This window comes from Manis pentadactyla, chromosome 3 (genome assembly GCF_030020395.1).
Source record: "Manis pentadactyla isolate mManPen7 chromosome 3, mManPen7.hap1, whole genome shotgun sequence".
NCBI lineage: Eukaryota > Metazoa > Chordata > Mammalia > Pholidota > Manidae > Manis > Manis pentadactyla.
The window spans coordinates 74,884,398-74,909,871 of NC_080021.1; the positions used below are offsets into that span (position 1 = coordinate 74,884,398).

At 34.9% G+C, this 25,474-nt stretch overlaps 1 protein-coding gene across 10 annotated transcripts in view; it reads left to right on the plus strand.

Moving 5' to 3' along the window:
• ASPH (aspartate beta-hydroxylase) overlaps positions 1-25,474 on the plus strand; it is a 238,562-nt gene that overhangs the window by 45,575 nt on the left and 167,513 nt on the right. For 3 of the 10 annotated variants that reach the window (XM_036907524.2, XM_036907525.2, XM_057498037.1), the window contains exons 2-4: positions 2,500-2,649; positions 4,271-4,315; positions 5,725-5,793. In XM_036907524.2, the coding sequence (XP_036763419.2) occupies positions 2,500-2,649; positions 4,271-4,315; positions 5,725-5,793 (264 nt within the window). Of the gene's footprint in view, positions 1-2,499; positions 2,650-4,270; positions 4,316-5,724; positions 5,794-10,278; positions 12,970-18,089; positions 18,132-20,229; positions 24,590-25,474 lie in introns of those variants that run through there. The other 7 variants (XM_036907530.2, XM_057498036.1, XM_036907529.2 and 4 more) reach the window with 4 other exon arrangements.

Sequence of the window (25,474 nt, forward strand, 5' to 3'; positions counted from 1 at the left end):
AGTTGTTATTCTATACAAATAAATATGTATGCATAGATGTGTATGTTTGATATACCAAAAGGGTTGTTTTCATACAGTATTTTTCTGTACATGAATGTTCATAGAATGTTTGTTTTTCTTTAAAGTATCATTGATACACAGTTTGGTGAAGGTTTCATATGAGAACTACATTGTGGTTTCAACATTCACCCATATTATCAAGTCCTCAACCCCTTCATTGCAGTCACCAACAGTGTTCATACAGTATTTTAAAAAAAAGTCTTCATGTTTATAAAAGTTTAATCAGCTAAACAGTAAACACTGCTACTGAAGCTGTGGTGTACCCCTGTCTCCACAGAAGTGGTCCATTTTTTTCTTTTTTGAAAATTTAGTGGTGCTTGGTTTCATATTGTTCTTATAATTTCTAGGCTTAAGACCTAAAAATATTGGAGCTTGTCATTTCCCCACACCAACACTACCGTTTTCACCTGATCTTCCCTTCTATTGCTGTGTTCAGATAGCAAAACAGTGAAGCCTGTTAATAAGTGGAACTTAATGTGCAACATTGTCGTCTATGCCCAGCAAGAATTTTTTTTTAATGTATAAAGTGTATTTTCATTTAGTCAGTTTTTTTAGGAGACTTTTAATTGATCATGTTAGAAACAAATTAAATGGCCATATTTTATTTGTAAGCACATTTTTGTGAATTTCACCATATGATTACTCAGAAATCTGGCCCTTTTGATAGGTCTATTAATATTTTAACATTTGAAAAGGAAATTGACTTTTTATTTAAGAATGAAATTTGTCTTATTTAAATGTCAACTTTTATATGCTTTAATATAGACATGTAAATAAAAATCTATACATTTATGTGTGAATACACACAAACACACACACTTTTTCTCTCAGACTGACTTAGTTTTTATGGCCCTTTTGGAAAAAAGTTCTAGTGGTTGGTTTAAAAAAATGTATATAGCTTTTGAACAATAATTTCATTTTTTTTCTTCCAGAAGAATTAGCAGTATATTCTTAATTTGAGCCACTGGAAAACTACTACCAGTATTCTGTAATTAGAGCTGGAGTTAGGAGTCAGAAAGCAGATTCTAGATTAGAGTGAGTGAAGTTTTTTGATATCATGTAATTTGGTCCACTGATACATATCAAGAAACTCAGGACCATAGAATCAGGGTTTATTCTAGCTCTACCCAGCTTGAGATAGTGACTTTGGGTGAGTCTTTTTATCTTTTTATCTATAAAACAGGGGTGATTATTCCTCTCCTTACCCCCAGTGGTTCTCAACCAGGCACTGCTCTTGTAGAGTACATGTGGAAACACTCCAGGGTGTTTTTCTTACAACCACTGGGGTCAACTTACCTTTGGGACCAGAGGAAACCCAGGGATACCAGCTGCCCTGCAGTGTGAGGTCCAGTTGTACAGGATGAAGAATTTTCCAGCAGAAACATCCAGAAACACCCTCTTGAGAAACACTGACAAGACCACTGATGAGACTCACACGTGAAAGCCCTTTGAAAGAGATGACACATGCTGAACAAGTAAAAGGCAGTGTCCTACTATTCTACCTGGTTGATAAATGTTTCCTTTTCTCAAAGGTCATTTTGGGATATGACATACATATCCTTTTAATTTACTTATTAATATATATTTATTATATTCCTTTTTAAGGGAAATTGGAATATTATGGTCCTTTCTTTTAAGGACAGTGCTGACCATTTTCTATGACTATTACTTGACTTTCATTATTTTAACTTTGGACTGTGAAAAGAATATTTCCAGAGGAATCTAAGTTGTGTTAAACATACCGAATGTGATCAGTGATACTTTTGGTGGACAGCAGTTTACAAAGCCGTTTCCTGCACTGAGACCAGTTGTCAATGAGCCTCCTCTTGTTCCTGTATATCCCGGTGGATCTCGTAAAAGATGAGGACTGAATTGTATTGCTTTGCTTCTCCTTCTCCCTGACCTCTGTTTCCTAAATAGTTTCCTTCCTTTTCTATTTCTCTGGCTATGAATTTGGAGAGGTCTTTTGGGGAGAAATTTTCTGTAACAGTTAACAGAGTTGTAAGATTTTACAGAAACTAAATGGGACAGAGAAAAGATACGGCTATATTTCTGTATGATTTCATTAAGTTGTTGATAGACACTGAACTTTGAAAGAAGTTCTATTTGGGCAGTTTGGATAAAGAGCTTGGAAGGAAGGAATATATGTATCATATCAAACTTTATTTAAAAAAATCATTAGCCCATCCGTAGTTTATTTCTTTCATTGCTTCAAATTAGGCTTTTTTATATACATGGTTTTGAGCCTAAGTAGTATCTTTATTGTTTTCAAAAATATTTTGTTTGATGTATTTTGAGATTTTAAGTGAAAACTATTTTTGAAATGATTTTCTATTACAAGTACTGTCAAATTACTGGAGAAATAATTCAGCAGAAAGAGGTGTTCAATAAAGTGTTTTCTTCTTGTATAATGACATTGTTCATATAATTTTTAAACAGAGACAAAACATGGAGGACAGAAGAATGGAAGGAAAGGAGGACTTTCTGGAAGTTCATTTTTCACCTGGTTCATGGTCATTGCACTGCTGGGAGTCTGGACATCAGTAGCTGTCGTCTGGTTTGATCTTGTTGATTATGAGGAAGTTTTAGGTAAGAATTCTGGTATCTTAACGTGAATTTGTAATAAGAGCATAAAAGACATCCCTTAGTAATCTTAAGGACTTATCTTTTTGGTGCTGTTAATTCTGTAGCCTTTCAGTCATTCTCATAGGGTGAGAACAAAGTGCAATGTTATCAGGCTTACCTCAGATTAGCAGCTTTTCAGCTTCTTTGAACATTATCTATAGTAAAAGGGGCTTTATGTTGTATGTATATCACATGGAGAAGTTTTATTGAATAGTACTTACTCTCACTGTGTGCAACACTCTATGATTTCTACTTCATTTGTTACATTATGAAATTTAAAAATTTTGAGCCACTGAATTTATTTAAGGGCCCATTAATGGATCATAAACAAACAATTCACAGGACCCTGAGAGCCTTTCAAAGCATTCTGCTTTGTGTCTTGAAATCAGTACAGAATCATTGTGCATGTGTGTAGGTGTGGGATGTGGGTGTGTGTGAGTGTGTGGGTGCTGGGATGTGGGTGTGTGCATGTATATGTTGATGCTAGGGTAGGTGTGTGAAGGTATGTGAGTGTGAGCGTGTAGGTGCTGAGATGGGGTGTGGGTGTGTGTGTGTGCTGGGATGGGGTGTGGGGATGTGTAGGTAGTGGGATGAGGTGTGGGGGTATGTAGGTGCTGGGATGGGGCGTGGGTGTGAGCATGTAGCTGTTGTGATGGGGGGTGTGGGTGTATGAGTGTGATTTCTGCTCTTCTGAGTAAGTGGCCATATTCCTTTTGATAGTTGTCCTCCTTTTTCCTTTTCTCTCCATAATCAGTACTACTAGTTTTTCACGATTTTTTACCACTTTTGGAGTTTTAGTCTTCTTGTCCCACCTCATCAAGTCTTTTTTAAAATAGGAGATAAAATTCACATAACATAAAATTGAATATAGTCAATATTTAAAACTATGTGTAAATCACTGATTTTGAATATATTTATCATTTTGTGCTGTCACCATTATCTAATTCCAGCATATTTCCATCACCCCCTCCCACCAAAACTCATACCTCCCTTCCTTCCCTCTCCCAGCGGACACGTAAGGATCTACCTACTCTGCACTTAGCATAATGTTTTTAAGGTTCAATACTCATTCCATTTTATGGCTAAAAAATTTTTCATCATCTGGATGCACCACATTTTGCTTATCCATTCATCAGTGATGGAAGTTTGTGTGAATAAATGGCCTCCCTCTTTAGTAATCCAGTGAAAGATGTGGACCCCGTCACTGAAAAAGCTGCACACTGCTCTGTATGCACAGTGATGTCTGGAAAATCCCCTCCCTGCCATAGAACCTCCTGTACTTCTGCCTTACTGGTTAGATTATACTCATCTTTCTGGAGTGAAGAAGGCAAAGAATAACAAAATGCACTTGCGTGTAATCTGCCTTTTGTTGAAGCTTCTCATTTTTACTACTTTAAGCAAAGTGTTTCTGGATAGATCGATAGAGTAATAGAGGAAGAATTTTAGTTTGAGAGAAATGTCAGAGTAGATCTGTGCTTTTGCTGACTTATAGATATGTTGCTAAGGAAAGTCTACTAAACAGGAGATTTAAAGTATTTGTACATTTAAGCACAAGTAACAATTTCATGTTTTTACATGCATGCAGCCAAAGCAAAGGACTTCCGTTATAACTTGTCTGAGGTACTTCAAGGTAGGCTATTGGGGACGCATTTTAAGTCTACTTGTGTTAGTCTCTAACACCTCATCCTTTTCCTACCAGTTTTGTTATCACCTGCACATAGTATGTGCAAATGGTAGGACCAATTTCCCTTTTAAGCTTGTGAGAAAGTATAGTATTTTCTGCCTTTTTTATTTGAGCTCTGTGCTGTATATAACTTCAACCTGCAGATCAGTACTTCTCATTGATATTTTCTTAGCAGTGGAAATAACTTCCTTATCTCTCCATTATTTTTATTACCATTTTTAATGTGTATGTGCTTTCTAAACCAGACTTCTACATAGCACGTTAACTGTTTTCCTGAGTAGAACAAGGGCTCTGGGAGGGTAAAGATTGGTCACAGTTACTCTGCTCTAGTGGTCTGCCCACCCTTGTGCAGTGTTATAATTTACTTTTTACTAAAGAGATGGCAGTGGTGCTGCCAACAGGTTCTTTAGGACAATTGCTATGTTTGTGAATGTTGTTTAAAATATTTATGTCTCTTCACAGCCATTGTCCAATGATGAATTATAACTCATGTTGAACTTAACAGTTTTTTTAGGTTATTGAATGTGTTTGAGTCCTATATGAAATGCTATACCTAACAGTGCTCCTCCATGATACAGCTTTATTAAAGCCTTAATAGACATATTTACTACTCTTAAAGAGGAAAGGCTCTGATGGTAGTGTCTTCTCAGGTTATGTGTTCTAAGTCTTACTTTATTTCTTAGTAGTAGATGGCCAATACTAATGAAGTTGTTAAGTAGGTTGACTCAATGTTCCTTTGTAATTTCAGGAAACCAGTTTAAACATACTTTATTTCTTGAAGTCTTTCTTTGTAAGATTGATTCATGATATTTCTGTTGTAAATCATTATTATAAAATAAAAACTTAATTGTCCTCCTATTTTTAGTATTTACACTTGATGGTAATTATTTATATTTAGTCTTTATTTGAGGCTTTATTTACATGAGAAAGTATTCCCTTTCTTGTGAAAATTGACTATGAGAAACTTCCATATTTTAGAAACATTAAATTTCATGTAACTGTTAGAAATGGATCAGTATTGTTTATTATGTATGTGGAAAATTTTATCTATTATTTTTGGCAATATACTAAATTAGCCTGAGATGATTCAATCAAGGTATTGTTAAACCTTTAAAGAAAATGTCTCAGTTATATTTCTTAAATTTGTTAGGTGAACACTTCCTGACTCTAAGTGAATTGCTCACTATTTTTAGGTAAGATACTCATTTAGAACTGCTTTTCAGGATTAAAAGAGCAAAAAATTGAATTGATTGGTAACATTTATGACATATTCAGGACTGAAATAAAGTGGTAATACCATATTAAATTTGTTTTTCCTTCTGTTCCCATATCCATCTTTCTTCCCCTATTTATAGGAAAACTAGGAGTCTATGATGCTGATGGTGATGGAGATTTTGATGTGGATGATGCCAAAGTTTTATTAGGCAAGTAGACATTACATTTTTTGTTAGTGGTAATATAATGCTCGAAACAAAAGAATATTTTTGCCTTGTTGTTACGTACGTTGTCAGGTACATTTTATGGAAGATATTTTCCCACTTAAATCATGAATTTCATTGTTGTTGAGATGTTAGCAGCTTATTTTTCCATTTCAATTTTAATTTACTTTTAAAAGTGGGTAAGTATATAGCTCTTGCACATGTTTTTAATAAGTACAATAATTTCATATGTATTTTCATATTCTGAACTTAACATTTGAACATATAGATAATGTGCTAGTCTGTTTTCAAATGTGGCATTTATAACCATTCTTTTGGCATCATTTGATATAGTCACTTCCATTTGAAAATGTGAATTTCTAAAGGCTTACCTGAATTTTGAAACAAAATAGTGGAAGTAAATGTCTGAAAATGTGTTGATTGGGTTTTTATATTTTTATAAATTTTAAACCCCTGTCACCAGAATTACCTGTCTTTATCACTGAGATACTTCTTATAGTAAGCGAAGATGTGATATTCCCTCATTTATTTAAAATGCTGTCTTACTAGAAAGGGTGATGCTGATTTTAATACGTGAATGTTACATAATCTGACCTGGTGAGATATCATATTCTGTTATTCAGCAGCATCATTTCCTCTGTTTTACTACATAGCATAATATGTGTTCAAACTTTTTATACTAAAGTTTTTAGAAAAATAACATGTCATGATATTATACATTCAGCTTAGTATAATGCATAAAGAAATTCTTCCTCGGCACATAATTTTGTATTTTATGGACATGAAAAAAATGGGGGAATACCACATCCCCCCCCATAACTAATGAAGCTGTTTTTAGTAGATTGATCTTGGCTTCCCTGTAAAACAGGAAGTTTTAAATATGAAAAAGGGGTTTTAGTTGTGGTTAAATATAATATAGCTTCTTAATTTGGCCTTAGTTTATGTTTTCCTATTACTCTTCTGTGGGAATTACATTTGCTGCTTCACAGTGTAAGCCTATTATCCATGAAATTTCATCTCCTGGTTTAAGCTTAATGGTATTTTCTATGTAAATCTATTATTACATATCTAAATTTGAGTTTCTATGAATATAGTAAATCTTCAGAAGACTATACTCCTAGGCATGCAAGAGAAATAAGGTTATGTAGAATTTAACATAACAGAGTAATTGATGCTAATTTGCTTGCCTATTAATGATTTATTACTCTATTACTTTACTTTAAATGCTGGATTCTGAATAGTGAAGCTTTTTAAATTTTAAAGGTAACTTCACATGGGCCAAATCTCATTTTTAGGAATAATGTTCTAATATGCTGTATTTCATTGATATTTTTGGCTTAAAGTCAGATATCTAGTCTGTCAGGAAATGTCAACTATTAAAAATTAAAACATGTTATTTTATCTGTAGAACACACAGATTTCTATAGCACACTTACATTAACACCTTGATTTTTTGTATTATATTTTAGATTTCAAGGGTTTCTTCCCTTTAAGGTTTTAAGCAACCATTAAGAGTTAATTAATTTTAACTTCGAACTTTGTTATTTGCAGGTAGAAACATATGCGGTATCACATATGCTTACACATATATGTAAGGCAAATCACAATTTGTTCCTTTTATAAGAATTATATACTTGGAGGTACAACCAAATTTGGTGAATCTCAGGGTTCATTTTGGTAATTTGATTATTAAGTGCATTACGGCTGAGGTAAACTATTTTACCATATGCAAGTAATGATTCACAGCTGGCTTGTGGCTTTAGTAAAGATGAAACAAACCAAAGGTGAGCTGTCAGGCTTGCTTGTATCCTCTGACTTTATTTCAGGAGTGTTTGAATTCTCTGCATGAAATACAACCTCAACTAGAATTGGATTTTGTGTCCAAAGTTCTTTGCTAGGATGCAAGGGTACACTGTAGCTTGTGCCTCTTACTGGCAGGTGGTTTACAAAGAGAGAACTTGGTGAAATTCTTGGGATACAGAGGCATTTTATGCTCAGGGAGAGGTTATGGGGGGAGCAGAATCTCAGTGTATACCCAAAAATAAGCCAGACTTCTTGGGTGCATTCTCATTGGAGAGGCAGATCAAGGGTACAGGCTTTGGAGAAAGGTAGAGGGAGTCTGAAAGGAAAGATCAAAGTAGGAAATTGGAGATGAAGGGAGAATTCAGCATCATAGCTGTGGTCGTAGTTGAGATTTATTGGCCTTCTAGCTTTGACATTTCTTTCATAAGTTTTCTGCTTCCTCAGATCTACATATATCTATATTTTATTAATATGAGGAAATATACACATTCATATTTACATTTCACATTTTAAGATTTAATTTTCTGTGTGAAATATGAAGACAGGATGGACTGTGTGTGAGTAAACCAAGATCAATAGCCATCATTAGTTTTATTACTTCATATATATTTCTGGACATGGCCCTTATAATATACTTTGAAAATATTCTAAGCCTGGGCTAGTTTACGTAACTTCCTATTTTTTAGCTAAATTATCTAAAATTAAGTATCTTTGATTTTGGTTTGGGTTATTGAAAACTACCTTCCTGGAAAATGTGTTCCTTGAAAACTTGTTTCCCAAATAAAATCAACAGGAAAATGATCCTGTAACAAGTAAACACCACCTAAGGGATTAATAATTGTCCTTTTGTCCTGTGATTAGCACCTATCCGGCACCTTCTCAGGTATGGCTGGTGAACGAAAGGGAAGCTACAACAATTCTAGACGCTGGTAAATTAAACCTTTATAGATTGGATGGATGGATGGACAAGGGAGCCAGAGACACTGGATCCTGCTCACGCACAGGCACTCACATCTTGCCCTTGGTTCCTTTGTAAGAGGTTAAGGAATTGTATACCCAGAATATTTTCTTTTTTCTCTTGGGATTAGTGCTTTTATCTTAAGAACTTTAAGGTTCTTAAGAAAGATTCCATAGTTGGATAAAGGATTATATCTTATATTTGATACTTGGAAGTACTTATATTGGAAAATGGAGAAAAATAAAAGTTGATTGTGAAGATACAGCTATATAGTGTTTTAAGGCAGGAAGAAGAAACGATGTTATTACCACCAAGACTTGGGTGGGAATACAGATCTCCTCTTCATAGCATTACCAACTGTTAAATTTAGTGAAAAAAATATTCTGGGTTTATTAAAAAGTAATTTAAAATATGTTAAATACCAACTGCAGTTTGTGTGTGTCCATGTCCCTTCTCCCCCACAATACATGAAGAATGCCATGATGTAGCTTTTCTGTGGGCTAAAGTGGAGAAAATTCAGTATAAGCTTTTATTTATGCTAGTTGTCTTACTGTCCCTGCTTGCCAGTCTTGATTCCTATTAGTTACACTACGTGGAGGAATTCTGCTAAAGCTTGAAATAGTGAACTAGGTACTTAGAATCTGAAAAGCTCTTAAATCATGGATGTTCACATTTCTTACAGCGAGAACCCTCCATCCTGTTTTTGACTCCTCAGAATTATGGGACATGCTGTATAGAGTTTGGCAGTATTGGTGGATTTTGATATCTATTGGAGCCAAGAGACCTTCTCTACACAAAGCCAGTTCTTCACAGGAAAAACAAATGATTAAAATCAATACACACTTTGCTTTCTTTCCATCATGATGGCCTGTTTGGGGACCAATACTTTAATAACAGGAGCTAAGGGTTTTTGCAGTAGAGATAATTTTGTGGATTTATAGGGATTGAACTTTGGAATATTCCTATTGCAAAAGACTGGCTAAGGTCTTGATCAAATTTCATTTTGGTAGGCAGAGTGAATTATTATTAAAAGCTGCCTCCTATTACTGGTCAGAATTACAGGACCATGAGTCAGTAGCCAGAGCAATATAAAGCTAACATTTTACAGTGTTAAAATTTAAGTTGCCTATCTGATATAATTTGAGTACATTTATACCTATTTATGGATGCTATAAATAGGGACCCTGCTAGTCATTAACTCCTGTTTCCTAAGTCAACACCACATCCTAAGGGGGAAGTTTGAAAACATTTTGGTTTTTCAATATTTATTTATGTATGTAAATATTTGTATAATCAACTCTCGATAATATCTGGTTGGTAAATGAGCAGATGTGGAAGCTGTCAGAAGTATCTTTCTAGCCTTGTACTGCTTTTATTCACTCTTCACATTGTCATTAGTCAGTCGATTTTGGCTGATACAGTTTTATGTTTTTCAGCTCTAGATAATCTAAAGAGAGAAAGGCAAACCTGGCTAAAGGTTAGCAGGAATGGTGAGGATGGGTCAAATTGTGCCTCTTCTTTGCTACATATGATTGAGAGTTGATTGTAAGATGTGCATCTTAATCAATTTCTTTATTTTCCAAAATAATCTTTTCTGTAAACTGCTGTGACCATGATGCACATCCTTTTTGAGATCACTCTTCCTCAACTCCTTTTTTCCACCTAACTGCTCTCATTTTCTCTTTCTCTCTTCCTTTATTCTTACGTAGGCCTGACCAAAGATGGCAGTAATGAAAATATTGATTCTCTTGAGGAAGTCCTTAATATTTTAGCAGAGGAAAGTTCAGATTGGTTTTATGGTTTCCTCTCATTTCTCTATGATATAATGACTCCTTTTGAAATGCTAGAAGAAGAAGAAGAAGAAAGCGAAACCACAGATGGTGTTGATGGTACGTCACAGAATGAAGGGGTTCAGGGAAAGACTTGTGTCATTTTGGATTTACATAACCAGTAACCTTGATTAGGGACTGAAGTCACTGGCTTATGAAAACCTGAAGCAGGTTCCTCTCCTTTCTTTGCTTTGCTCACCCAGGGCTTAATGTGCAGTGGGACAGCTGTGATTGAACAGTACAAGGCAGCCATGTGACCTTTCCCCCAGTACAGCTCCTAGCAAGTCCCTTGCTCTGCTCCCCATTTCTAGTGAAGGAAGTGGTGTTCCTCAATCTTGTAGTAGTCTACAAAGTGCATTGAGAATGATGTTCTTGGTGGTATAATTGGTTTCTGTATCGTTTTGTTTTAACTTATGTATCTGCTGAACTAAATTTAGAAACTTAATGGCAAATTGTTTTGTGATTAACTCTTGATGCTTGTCTTTCTAACACACTATTACTAAGATTGAAATGGATTTGATTATAAAAATATTTCTAGCATGTATGCAAAATTTAATGCTTTACTGTTGCTCTTTAACATGACTGATATGTAAACTGATGGTTCTTTAAGAAGCTCATTTTTTAATTGTAATTCATTTAGGTTAACTGATTTGTCAGATAGGTTAATATGAATTTCAGTGTAAAATTCTGTATTCATGGTGCTTTTTAATTTGAAAACAACTCCATGTTTTGCCTTAGGACAGTGAAATTACTGTATTCAGATAGTAATATGTCTGAATATTTCTGTCTGTGAAAGCAAAATTTAATTTTAATTTCACTTCCAAATTATATGTCCAGAGAAAGTAATCTGTATTTTTTTTTAAGTAGGCATATGACACAAGAGGGAAAATGTGAATATGTATCTTAAGTAATATTGTACATATTAAAATTATTCATCCTAAATAAGTCTTTTTCCATTTTTTTCTTGTATTTATAATTGGCTATCAACTTTGGCTCGGGTATAATACGATTTTTAGATTTCTAAATTAAATTTATTAAAGTGGTAATTCTTTTTAGAGAATACATTTTTGCCATTAGAAAACTTTAAAAATGTCTTTGAATCAATTCATTGAAAATTAGTTTGCTTCAGTAATAGCAAAATCAATTGTATTAGCCATATATAACATGGATTTCTTAAAATGAGATTTCATCTGTTTCCTCCATCAAGCAGAGTTCTTACAGCTTGAAAGTGGTAAGACCCAAGGACTTGTGTTTCTGTTACCCTTTAGGGAGTGGTGTTTCATGTTTTTTAATATCTTTGATCTTCTGTGAAACTTAGCATAGTTTTGGTTCTTTGTATTGTAGAGCTTTAAATTCAAAAATGTTTCTACTTTTTAACATTTTGTTTAACTGTAATAATTTCTATTTTTAAGATACTCATTCCTTATTTTTCATATTTAATCAGATTGCTTTCAGAAAGTGGGTCGTTCACCCCATTTTTTTTCCAGAGGGGAATATGACAAACTTAGTTTCTTAGGAATCACTCTTCTAGACTATCAAAACAGTGGGCTGAGAGTAAAATCTCAAATCATCAGAACAGAGGAAGCCCATCTCTTCTCACCACTTACATGTATCAGGGAAGACTGTCCAATTGGCTAATCTTTTTTTTTTAAAGCATTATTCTAAAGCTACTTTTGGATATGGGTACACATGTTGTATCTTGAACAGTGATCTGATCTAGAGCTTAAATGGCTGTTAAAACTCTCGATTGTCTTTCTCTAATTATTCAGGAATAGGTTTCATTCTGTTAATGTTCCTGACAGTCAAAACTGATGTCGAAATGTTAATATTCTGGAGCAAATGAATATAACTTAATAATGTTCTTTCTGAAAGTTCATGCAGTCTTTGTCCATATTTATTGTGTACTTGCACTTGCACAGTACTGAGTACTGTGAAATGTCAGAGTTCATTAGGTTTAATTTAAAAGCAATCTTCAGCCTCACTCTCAGTGAAATTCACTTAGCTACATACCTGAGATGGGTTTTGTAAAGCAGTCTTCAGGCTTCATTACTAACTACTAACTCTAGAAGATATTTGATTAGTTTACAAGAAGTAAATAATTAAATTTGTGTGTTAGAAATGTTTGGAATCACTAATTTCTCATCAGCCTCTTTTTTTTAGCATAATACTAATGTGTAATTTATGTACAGAAATTAATTATGCTTTATTTTGTAAGTGAAAAACAAGGATGTGAGGTAATTTGCCATTTAGTTAATACCCCTTCCAATCAGCCTTTTTGAAAAGGCTCTGATGAAGGTAAGATCTAGCTAACTGGTAAACCCCTGACTTCTGTGACTTCCTTCAACTTGTTGGTAAGGCTTGTGGTGAGAAAAAATAAAAGTTGTTTGCAAAGCTGGTGTATAGACTATTTTGAAGCTAACCAAAATTACATTTCTTAAATTCTGTTTGTTATAATTCTTAATTTTATAAGAATTTATTGTATAATTTTCCATTTCATAATGTAAGTATTTTCCTAGCTTATGTTCTTTAAGACTTAAGAATTTACTAAAAAAGATAAAATTGCTTTTCGTACATTGTAGTTTGTTTTTATAGTTATGAATTTTAAGTTGTACCACATTTACCCTGCTTTTCCAACTTGGTACAACCATAGGAACTCTATAGGATATGCTCTGTATTCAGATGTAGGGCTGTCTCCTCAGAGCTGCCCTTCTGGCTGCTTCATATGCAGTGCCTTTTGTCCCATTGAAAAGGTGCTGTGTTCTCTGGACTTTGGTGCAAAACCAAGGAAGTAGCACCCTGAGGATTTCCTTTGTGCACTTAGCTTCTTTCAGCCTGAGTTTTCCCTGGGCCCTGAGGGTTGGGGTGTAAGTCAGTTGCAGAAGCTTCCTCTAGGTGCTGATCTTATTAAATACCTGAGGCCCCTGCTGCCTTTGGAACTCACGCAGGTGCCTTGGATGTGATAGAATGTTGGGTGATCCGCTTCTTCACTTTGTACTCAGTTCTTTATTCTAGAAATTACCTCTCTGCCTTATAGGGCAGTATCCAGAAATGTAAGAAAAATTTTCTGCTTGAATTCTGGTTTGTTTTTACTTACAGTTAACTAGACCGAACAAAACGTTTCCTGTCTATCCTGATATTTATATCTGTTCAGTTATCAAAAGGAAATATAGGTGTAGACAGTTTTTTTTCTTAATTTGGTCACTCGGCAGTTATGCCTTTTGGTGATTGATACTCAATGACCCTTTCTAAATAAGACTTTGGTCTATAAAACAAGAAAGAAGATTTCTGCAGTTTGGGCTGTGGCCTTTTCTTTGATTGCAGTGCGTATTTAGAGTACTTTATGAAATTCAGTGGCTGAGACTTTATTATCATATGTTAATTTATGCAACAGTATGCCAAGTTCTCTGCCTCTTGGTATTTGTTGAGCTAACCATGTAGATATCAACTAGATTGTGAAGTCCTTGAATTCTGGGACTAGGACTGAGGCCTCATTTGAATCCTTCTTCAAAGCTGAGCCCAACAATATTTGCTGGATAGTCCTGATGAGTAAGAGCTTCAGGAATTAACCCACTGCATAATAATACACTGAAGGGTGTGGGATTTTTTGCTTTGTTTCTATTTTGAAAACCATCTTAAATAAGTGAAAAAATTGTTGGACATAACTTTTTTTCAAGAGAAATGCCAGCTTGAAATTTATACAGTAAACTGCCTTATGCTAACAGAGGCCTTCAGATGGGCTTTGCAATATCTCATTTGTATTTGTATCTGCATTTTATCTTCAAACTTAGTCTCTGAATGTAATCTCTTTCTAAACATTGAGCCTTCCAGTTTTCTTTTGGTCTAATCCTCCCTTCCCCACTTATCATAGAGGGTGGAGAGGTCTGTGGCTTTCTTTTTTCAAACATGTCTGTAATAAAATTGTTACATGTATTTAAAAATAAAAGGGAAACTGGTGTAGTGTCCTGACATGCATTTTACCAAGATGAGATATCCTTTGTACAGCAGCTCTGCCTCAGTGTAAGTATGAAGTGGTACCCAGCCTACCAATTCTAGGGGTTTCTATAGTTGAGCCAGTCTTCTAAAATTATGTCTGTTGTATGTGGTGGAATCACAGGTCCTACCATCGGCTTAATGATGCAGCATTTTAATTTCATACAGAACATTTTATTTTGAAATGTATGTGAGATGATGGCCCTGAAGCAGTTTCCAACATAATATTAATTACATTTAGGCATGTCTCTCACCTTCTAAGGGAAGTCTAAAACCTGCTTTTTTCAAATTCTTGCATAAGAATCCCCAACTAGTCCACAGAGCTTCACAGTAATCATCATAAGAACCACCAGAGTAAGTACACAACACCAGAAGGAAGTGAGCAACGTGGTGATTTCTTATTTTCTGCCATTCTCTTTGACTGTGATGACATCCTAATGCTTCTTTGGTGACTGCCTTCAGTTGGTATGTATTCTGTCAGTAAAACAAATTTTATACAATTGGATTACAGAAGACCAAGATGCTTCCTTTCCAAGCTCTAATTGGTGTAATTTTCTCTATACTATTTTGAAACTATTTTTAAGGAGTTACTATATTTTCATGAATTTAATTGTTTGATGGAATTATTATTTTTGCCCCTGCACACTGACTATGGTAGTAAAGTGAGAAAAAAGAATATAATTGGCATACTTGCTGACTTTTTGGGGCCAGGGGGAATCCACATCAACCATAGTTATAAATGATAAGAATTTAATTGTCCAGAGTTAGGAATTACATAAAAGCAAAATCTTATGTACTTGCCTTGTGGTTTTCTCGGGAGCTGCTTATATTCCCAACTTGTATTTTTTACCCTCTGAAGGCTGTCACCAAGCATGCATCACCACTCACCCCTTCTCCACCACTGGGCTTCCCATGGGGTTGGAAAAAGATATATTTTAGATTTACCTGAAATGAACTTCTGTGAGGTACTCAGTGTTCGTGACAGAGTTACTCTCTTTAGTAGGTATTCAAAACCTTCTCCACACTCTTGCACCTTCCAGGGGTATTTTATTCTCCCATAAACATGGTTTTGCTTTCTGTTCTATCAGAACAGCCCACTCTGGCTTGGGTTTCATTATCGCCATCTCTCTGTGTGTTGTAGCATTTCTTTGCTCTCGGAATTGCCTTCAGTCATTGTTCCCTCATCAGTCATGCTTGCGACTTGCATCTTCTGGTTTCTGAGGCTCACCCTTTCCCTGTGCCTCCACCTGCTCCTCTGGCCTTGTCCTGTCTCCGCGCACTCTCAGTCTGTTTCTTTGTCCTACAGCATGTCTTCGTTTCCTACAGGCTCCAAACTTATAAACACAGGTAAAGTCCTGCAAACCCTTTTTCCTTTTCTGCCCCTGGAGGATCCTGGGGAAGCCCATGTGTGATCACTTTTCTTGTGAGGAGTTGAAGGAGGCCCTCAGGAGCACCCTGGGCATTTGGTCACCTTTTTTCCCCACTTGTTTTCTTAATACTGTAATGTGGACCACCTTTTATACTGCTCCTAAAACTAACCTGAAGCAGCTTCCAGGACATTTACTAATAACTAACCTAGGCTGGTAGTGTCCTCATCCTAAACATTCGTTCATGCCTGCCTTCCTAAAACTGCTCTTTCGACTTTTAGAACATTACATTTTCTTGGCTCTCCTCTCATTTCTTTGTTTCTTGGGCTCCTCTGTTCCCTTCCTGGGTCCTAGATGCTGGGCTGTCATCAGGTCTATATGCTTCCCTTCAGAGACTGACTGTGATCATTGTGGTTTAAGTTATTTGCTCAGTTTTTGTTACGCCAAAATATTGAAAATTATTCACGTTCTTCACATTCTGAAAAGATACTTTAAGGTGATACTTTGGAATTCTATATAGTATATGGTACATTGTTAATTTGTATCACTGTAAAGATTTATACCCAAACTGGAGTTTTAAGTAAAGTACTCATTTTTTTTTCTGATTTCACTAATGTGATGCTGATCTAATCTGTGATTAATGACAAAAGTTATCTCTAGCCTTTTCATCAATATAGCTCTTTTGACTATACCATAGCAGAAGGGGTGGGGGTGGTAGTCTGATTCCCACCACTCTGCACTTTTTTTTCTCCATATTATACACTTTAATTAAAACACTGCATTTAGATGGGTAAATTACTCAGCAATGTACTTTTTAACAGGAAAATCTGAGCCTCATTGAAAGAACATGCAAAATCAGGAGGGGGACATTAGAAATATTAAAGGTGCATTTTAATATTTTAGGCTAATTTGTTTTGCATGTTGGATAATATGTATGCATTTAAAAATTGATATTACAAGAATAAATTTGATACTTTATTCTGAAATATGCTTTGGCAGGAGTGGTCCATGATAGCATTCAGTATTACAAGATGTCATATTGTTTTTAATAGAGTTTAGGAAAGAATCAGGTTTTGTCTGTGGAAAATAATTGTCTCGCACTCACACACACAACACACACACCAAGTTATGGTCATGTATGCATATAGATTGCCATATGGGACAGTTAATTCACATTTTGTTTTTTAATGTACTCAGTAGGAAAACATTTTTCCAGAATAGTGATAATGCTGTTTGAAAATAAATTGCCATTTTCAAATGGACTATCTCATTGATGAAAACAAATTGCTGTAAGTTAGAGAAAGAAGAAGGGATTTAGGAATGGAGGATGATTTGAACAATAGAACGGGAGTGAAAATATTTCATACCGAAGTGAGGGTGTACTGCTGTTCCCAGAAGGAATAGTGTGAAAGTGCTTGGGCGCTTTCTCATACAACACCTTAGACCTTGGTTGCCGAGCGACAGATCATGCAGAGTGCTGTCCACCCTCCCACAGGAACTGAGAAAGGATCTTCCTACCTCCCACCCTGATGTGCCTAGGAGATCCGTCAGCAAGTTGGAACAACACTTCGGAAAGTTTGCTGATACATGAGTGTAACACAGCATTTATGTGATCAGAGGGTAGAATTGGGAGCATCAGTTGACTGGGATGATAGCCTGATAGAAATAGAGTCCTGAGGTATATGGTATTCACATTGGTTAGAGAGTTAAAAATAAACTCATTATCAGGACTTTCATTTACCAAGGGAGGAAATAGAAAGCCATTGCAAAGTTTTTAGATAAAAAGTAAAGTTAATATATGCCTACATACTAGTGTAATTCCTGCTTGCTTGGGTTGATTTTTTTAAAAATTTGAAACAGGAAAACAGGAAAAAGGCAATGGCTTTTCAAGCAGCAGAGGTTGAACCTCTATCAAAATATGCTATCCTGTTTGGGGATGGCAATGATGTAGGGAAGTAAAGTCCCCAGGTCCTTTTACCCTATGTTGTAAGTTGGTCATCTGTGCCTGAGCAAAGGGCTACTGACTCTCTAGGCACAACTGGGAGTGAACTGCCATTTCCAGTGGCAATCAGGTATTTCTAAAGCCAGTAAGTTCTAAGACAGACAAATTGTGAAGTTGACTGAATCATAGGCTGATTATAATGCATTATTCTGTTACAGTGAAAGTAAGGTTTTAAAATGACATATAAATGGTATTTATATGTTGAAGGAGTGTTATTTTATAAATAGTGTGTTTAATAGAGGCATAGATTATACCTTTTAATAGATTTTCATTTTTTAATTCCCTTAATATTTTCTGTTTATAACCTATTTTCATCTTATAAATACCAACAGAAGGACCTGGTGGGGTAGTCAAGAGAAAAACTAAGGCTAAAGGTATTTTCTGTTTTTGAATTTAGCCTTGAGTGAATCAAGTTTAATGCTTGAGAATGCATGACATTTTCTAGAAACGTGTAAATGCAGCTACTAATGCTGAACATTGCTTTTTGGTTTGGGGTGCACTTTTGGTCATAAGTAGTTTTATCAAGACTTCATTAAGAAATTTCTGCTTTAAGCCTATAGTTTTAAGTAGTTTCCTGTTCACATCTTTTAAGTCTTTAAAAACATATAACGATATGATAATATTATAATACATATAAATTTATATCTATACATCTTTACCTTCCAACTTAAAACCTTCCTTAGTTTGAATTTTTTAATTATTGTTGGGAAGAAAATGAATTCATCACTGATTTCATTTCTCCAGAAGCTCTGATGATACTGTCTTAGAGCACAATAAAAGCCAGTGTGATCAAATTTATAGTTCTCATTAAAATGAAAGCTTAGATTTATAATCTGGAGTATATTACATTGGTATAGAATTTGCTGTGTTTGATACTTTAATTCTCTAAAAATTACTATACCTGCCAACCATTTAATTTAGGCTAACAGTTTATTATTCCACTGGTTTTTCTTGTATGTCATTTAGGGAAAGGAGCATGGGGGAAGTGCATGTTTTTATTACAAACTTATAATATTCTTTTGTGTTCACATGCTTGGCAAATTGTTTGTAGTTTGTCTATTTGGTTTTCGGTGAAACATTAATGAGACTTTCCCTATGTGATTTGCAGGGTTTTATGATTTGTATTTTAATTTTAAGATGAGGAAATGTTAATGTTTTAAGCCTGTATCCTGAATAATTCCTGAGAAGAAAACAGAATTTTCACCATTTTATTCTTACATAAATAGCTGAGATAAATGACCAATAAAATATATTTTACTTACTAATCAGGAGAGGAAAATTAAACATTAAAGATTTAATATTGTAAATACAGTGTACAGTGTACGACCTGACAGCATTGCACAAGCGTTCTACTCCTGCAGTGTCATTCATTATCTGTGTTACTCTATGAATAGCAGGGAAGCAGAATAAGGAACTGGACAGTTGATTCTTTATGAATCCTATTCTGATTTTTTATAAGGTTTTAATAAGACTTTTCAGGAAGAATTGAATACTATTTTGTGCTGTGTGAGTTTTACATGGTTTTGATGGGTAAAAACATCTTCCACATTTTATCTCCTTTTCTTTGTTTCTGCTTAAATGCTACATTGCATTGTAATTGCCTTGCTTCTCTTATGATTTCCTGATGAGAGCAAGAAAGTGAAATTCAAAGCTTTTGCTAGCCGTTCTATTAAACTTCATGTAGTAAGTTGAAAGCAGGGCTGTAGGTGAGATTTAGAATTACCCCTATGTTCCATTGAATTGCTTTCTCGCTCATGAGCATTGACAACATATGTTGGCTTGAGTGGCTCTACATAAATTAACAGGGAAACATATTTAAAGGAATACTGATTCGTAAAGTTGAATATATGCAGAAAAGAAAGTTTACTTGTCTCTTAAAACACTACAGATAATTTAAAATTTAATGCTCATGGAAAGTTTTTTTTTTAGCTGAAAAAATGAGATGGTATTTAATTTTCCATTTGTGCATTTTGTTTTCAAGGATTATAAGCACAGATATTTTAAGGACATAATTTTTTGTTAGAGCTAAAATTTTAAAAATTATATGTAAATTTTAATTTGTGTATGGATACTTGCGAGTTATGGAAAATTTGTTCTTCCATTGTTAGTGTTCCTTTAATTATGTCATTATAGTGGTGAAATTAAATGTGAGTTGTTAACACTTTGTGTAACTGTCTTTACAGATGGTCTTATTTTAATAATGCATGTTGACCTTATTTGAAGACAAGTTGTACCATATTTCAAGCTGGAAAATATGATGGCAAGTTTCTGGCGTTTCTTTGATAGTTGGTGGTTGGTAGAGGTTTGGGTATGTTTTTATCCAATTTACAACTAGTGAATTAGGTCATGTTCTAAATGAGCATTTTATGTGCTTGGAGAAATAAAGACAATATTTTGCACTAAAGTTACTATTCTCTGAATTAAGAGATGCTCTCAATAAACTTTTTTTCCTTTGGTGGGGAAACCTGAAAGTTAAAGAAGAGCTCAAGAAGGAAAAAGTGAAACCTGAGTCAAGGAAGGAAAGTAAGGATGAAGAGAGAAAAAAGGGGAAGAAAGAAAAAGAGAATGACCGGAAGGATAAGAAAATTGCTGATTCAGAACTGTCCAAGAAAGAGTCTCCTACGGGTAAAAAGGACAGAGAAAAGGAGAAAGTGGGCCTAGATAAAAGTGCTAAAACCAAGGAAAACAGGAAAAAAACAACAAATGCAAAGGATATTTCTAGTAAAATGACATCCAGAGACAAAGATGACAGAAAGGAAGATAGAAGTTCTACCAGACATGCACACTTAGCAAAGGGAAATGACCAGAAAAGAAAGAACTAAAGCTCCAATATCAGCATCCCAGGAAATGGTAATATTCGTCATCATGATTTGCTGCTAAAGGGCATAGAAAATTTTAGTATTGCTCTAGTTGGGGAAAATGTGTCAGTAAGCCTTTGAATGTATCACTGGTGCTCAGCAAGTAAGTTCTTTGAAATTTGAATACACTCTGTCATGTTTCTGAATTTAAAAGATGAAGCTTTTAAGAAATATATAATAAAAATGTAATAGTTCTATTTTTGTTAATTTATTGATTGTGTGTCCAGATGTATATGTGTAATATGAATTGTAATGAATTAATATATTAAATACTTTTATTGGAGTTATATAAGAATAATAAGATTTTAAGTAAAGATAAGATTTAAAATTTATATGTAGAGTGACATAAGTTTCAGTTATGATAACTTCTCAGGTAGGCAGGAAGTTATCTTCTTTCTCTGTTTGCCCTCTGTTTCTCCCCTCTTTCCCCTTCCTGCTTCCCTTTTCCCCTCCGCATCGCCTGTCTTCCCCTCATCAGGATCCTGTGACATCCCCTGGGTTCCCCCTCCTCTGGCTCACCAGCCACCTCTCTGGGGGCTGCCCCTTCCTCAGGCTCTTCCCTGGATTCTCCTTGCACCATCTCTTTTACCTCCTGCTTCATCCCTCCATGCCCCTCACTCACCCCTCCTCCAGGACCTATTCCTTCTTACCAGTCCTCCCCCCACCTCCTGCTACCCGGAAATACTTACTGTTTTCTGTTTGCCAGATATGCTGTTCTGAGAACTTGAGTCATGAATAAAAGAGAATTTTATTTGGAAGAGCAGTCTTAGAAAACTTTTATTGATGGTATTTTTACAGACTCAGAACATTATAGAAAGGCTTTAATTATTTCAAATTGGGTTATACTTTGATTTTATATCAATCATTATTTTTTTTAGTTTTTTTGGTGGAATGGCTTATATTTTTTGTATTTGATGGTATCATAATTGCTTGCCATTTCTAAGGAGTTGCAAATTTGAGATCTAAATAGACATCAGAATTTATCATCAGAAAACATTTAATTTCAAAATTGCAATAAGAATAGGTTTCTACAAATAGTTGGTACTATCCTGTACGTGTGCATGAAGTTTTAAATCTCTGATTATAACTACTGGTGAAATACAATTAGAAAATTCAGTTATGAATTCAAAACTGCAATCGACAAAGTTTTATGAAAAATAATTCTTCTACTCTTTCTATGAAAAGCTGAAACAGATTTTGGCCTAATTATGTCAAATGAGAAATGAGTAAGCATTAAGTTTAAATGTTTCTATAAGTATTGTGTACCTTTTTCTTACATTCTAGCGTCTTTTACTGCTTCAAATCAAACACACTTAGCTGACAAATTCCAACTGACATAACAGGATTACACAGCAAGTGGGAAATGCTAGAGAAAAAACCTAGTGTATCTGTCTTATCCAGCCCTATTATTTTATTGTTAAAAAACTAAGGCCCCAAGAAACTGTAACATGATACTTTGGGATTTCATATGCCAATTAGTCAGGATATTGTCTTTTATAGATTACAAAAACCCAGTAAATGAAAAAGGGCATTTTTTATGGCTCATTTGTTTGGCAAGTATAGGTGCACTGGCTTCAGGTACATAGATCCCAAGTACAGACCTATAATCAGAGCTCTATTCTTAGTTCTGTTGTCCAATCTTGGCTCTGCCGATTTCTACTTGACTCTATTCTATATGGAGGTGCCAGCACTTGACAAAGACAATGGTCCTCAACAATCGCCAGACGCATCTTCCTAGTTTAGCAGCCCTCACGCAAAGAGGCAGTTTTCTAGGAGAAAACGGAGAGAATTCCAACTGGCCTAGTGACCATTTATAACCATCCTGTAGTTGGGAATGGGTTGTTAGTCTTTCCAGGTTGGTTCCTGTGCTCAAACCTTTGAGTGGGAGTTAAGTGGGTCCCACTTGAAGCATATGAAACGTTTCCCACAGGAAAGGGCTTCTGGGAGAGAAAAGGGACTGAGAACTGGACAGGACAAGAAGCAAAACTGTTGTCCACCACATGCATACAATGGACAGCATTTAAAAACTGTCCTGGTGTTGGATCTTGCTGTTAAAGATAAATGGAGTGATAAAGCCCTTTTGTGTAAAAAAAAGGATTGATTTTTAAATTTATGTACCAAATTTTAAGGGTGAGTTTCAGTTTCTCTATAGATGTTTTTTTTTCCCCCTTGCAGAAGAGCAGAGAACTCAAATCGCATTTACTGAAAGCATTCTAATTTTTACCTTGGTTTTTGAAGTACATAAGTGCTAAATTCTAAGAAAAATGAGCCAAAACTTTTTCAAGAATAATCAGCATAAGTATATAAACATTGTCAGTTGCTAGTTAGTAAAGCGCTTGAAAATATTAATTCTGTCATTGAGTTTTCCTTTAAATATCAGCTCAAGAATTGAATTGAAATGTCTCTACTAAAACATTTATTTTAAGAGCTTTTGTGAACTGGGAATTGCCTTTCCTCTGTTTTTTTCTCTTCCCCTTTAGTAAATGAAGGCTCCAATTGAATTTTATTAAATGAAGGTCACATTTTATCCAACTGCATTGACACTTACTATTCAACTAAAAAACTTAGTGTGTGGTAAGCTTTTGGTTATACTTAATGAGTTAAAATTATGCGTACATTCCCAGTTTTACTCATGTTTTTATTTAGGATATAGTTATTTCTATATGCTGCTGTTTTATATTGATATCTAAGGATAATTAAACCAGATAGGTTTCCCCTTTTTAATAAGTCAATTAAAAATAGGGACAAAAATTACATGATATGAAGTAGCCAGGAATCAGAGGAAGTTCTGAAAAGTGAAAATTAAATACTAAGAATATAAATAATTTTGTCATATCCCTAAGAAATTTTTTACTTGAATTGCGCTATGAGACAGATTTCTTTAAAAAATAGCGTTACTGGCATGATTTTCCTTAAGCATTGTATGAGAGAATTTCACATGTGAGTAGCATAGTCATGGTAAAGAAGATTTTACAAAAATATTTGATAGTCTATCAATTTTTCAAAAATCTTTTTTCACCCTTTAATTGATTATTCTCTTTTGAAGCTCTTTATCATTGATTGTTTTTCTTCATTTGTTGTGATATATAATGTCTGTTTCATTTGCTAATAGCTTTGTGAATTTGAGGTATTTCTAACATTACTTGTAATCAGTTTTTTGAAATCTTACAATTTTTTTGGTCAAGATTTTCACTTTTACATTATGGTGATTTGCATTGGGTGTAGATGGCCTTTCAGCATTTCACAATTAGGGAGAAACTGATGAATTGACATAAATCAGGCAACATGAATCCTTGAGTTAATCCAGGAGGATTAGTGCTCTGTGATCAGCAACTAGAGAATATTTTATGGTGTTATGGCCCACTTGGCCATACAACCTATTTAACTCCATAGGTTCTCATAATGATTAACTCGGTAATAAGGGCTCCCTACACATACTTCTATTAAAAAACAAAAAAAGGCCGTAAACAAGTACAATTTTTAATTTTAGATGTCTTAAGTTAACTGTAATGTCATTTTCCATGAAAAGATGACTGGTTCCTTTCTCCTCTGTCTCCCACTCTTCCTTTTCCTGCAACAATTCCCCATTGGTAACAGTTCTCCAAATTGATGTCTTGTATTATTTTGCTATAAAATGCATCTTGGAAATGCTGGTTTTCCTCATTTGTAAATTGAAGGTAATACCTTTCCTTCAAAGTGGTGGTGAGGAGCAGCTGGTATTGCATATGCATAAGCAACGGGCACATTGTGGGCATTCAGTGTTGCTTTCTGTTGGTAGAATGATTCTACCAAGGTGTTTCTGTCAGTTGTTAAAAATTTGGAAGTGCTACTACTTTTGTCACTAGGTCAGAAGACAAATACTTATGTCTTTTATCATTTGTTACTAATGTGTCTTTGTGAAATGGGCATCCTGGGCCCTGATTTGTTCAACTTGAGATAACTGAGAGGACAAATAAAAGCAATTATAAATGTGACATGTGTAAAGTCATCAGACTGTGTAGTTATTTAAAGGATACTGTGAAAACACAAGGGAATGAAATGTAAAGTTATGTAGTAATAAACTATAGTCATTAGTATATGGTACAATTGAGAAATTTAATAACGGTAGTCTAATTGTGAAAAACTTGTATAAAAGTTTGCTTTGTATTCAGAGCACGTTTTTCTCTAGAAGCACTTTATGGTCTTTAGAGGTTTTCTACTTCAATGCCCCAAATCTGTGGAATCCCAAATACCTAGTTCTGCAAGTCTCAGTGTAGCTATGTTTCTTTGGAAAAAAGCATTAATTTTAACTCAAGATTTTATGAACTTGCTTAGTTTTACTTTGTCCAGAATTATTTGGGTTACATGTATGTGTAAATCCATTCAAATTAGATCATGTGGACACAAAACTGATTGGCTTATGTAAATCGTAAAGCCTGGAGTAGTTGTTTTCCTTTGGTTATTCAGTATCTAGGTACCAAGCAATTGCCTGAACTTCTCTGTCCATCTCTGGGTTTTCTCGGAATGTGGGCTTCCTTCTGAGGCAGCCTGCCCCGGGGTTAAGTCTTAGGTGCTCATGTTTAACCCTAATCTTTATGTAGTGTGGTGATGGGGGTAACAGCTGTGATTGGCAAGACCTGGGTCATGTGAGTACCCACCCTTAAAACTTCAGTTAAAGGAAAACCAGTTCTTCAACAGAAATTAGTGCACTTTTCCCAAACTGGGGACGAGATGCAGGGTAGGCTACACAGTGAACGTTTATGCCCTGCATGTCCCCTGCACCAAATGCATCATTCTGTGGGGTTGGTTTCCCCTCTCCACTCCCCATTACTGCTGCTCCTGCCCAAATACGAAGTGTTAAATGGGATAGGCCTAAGTGG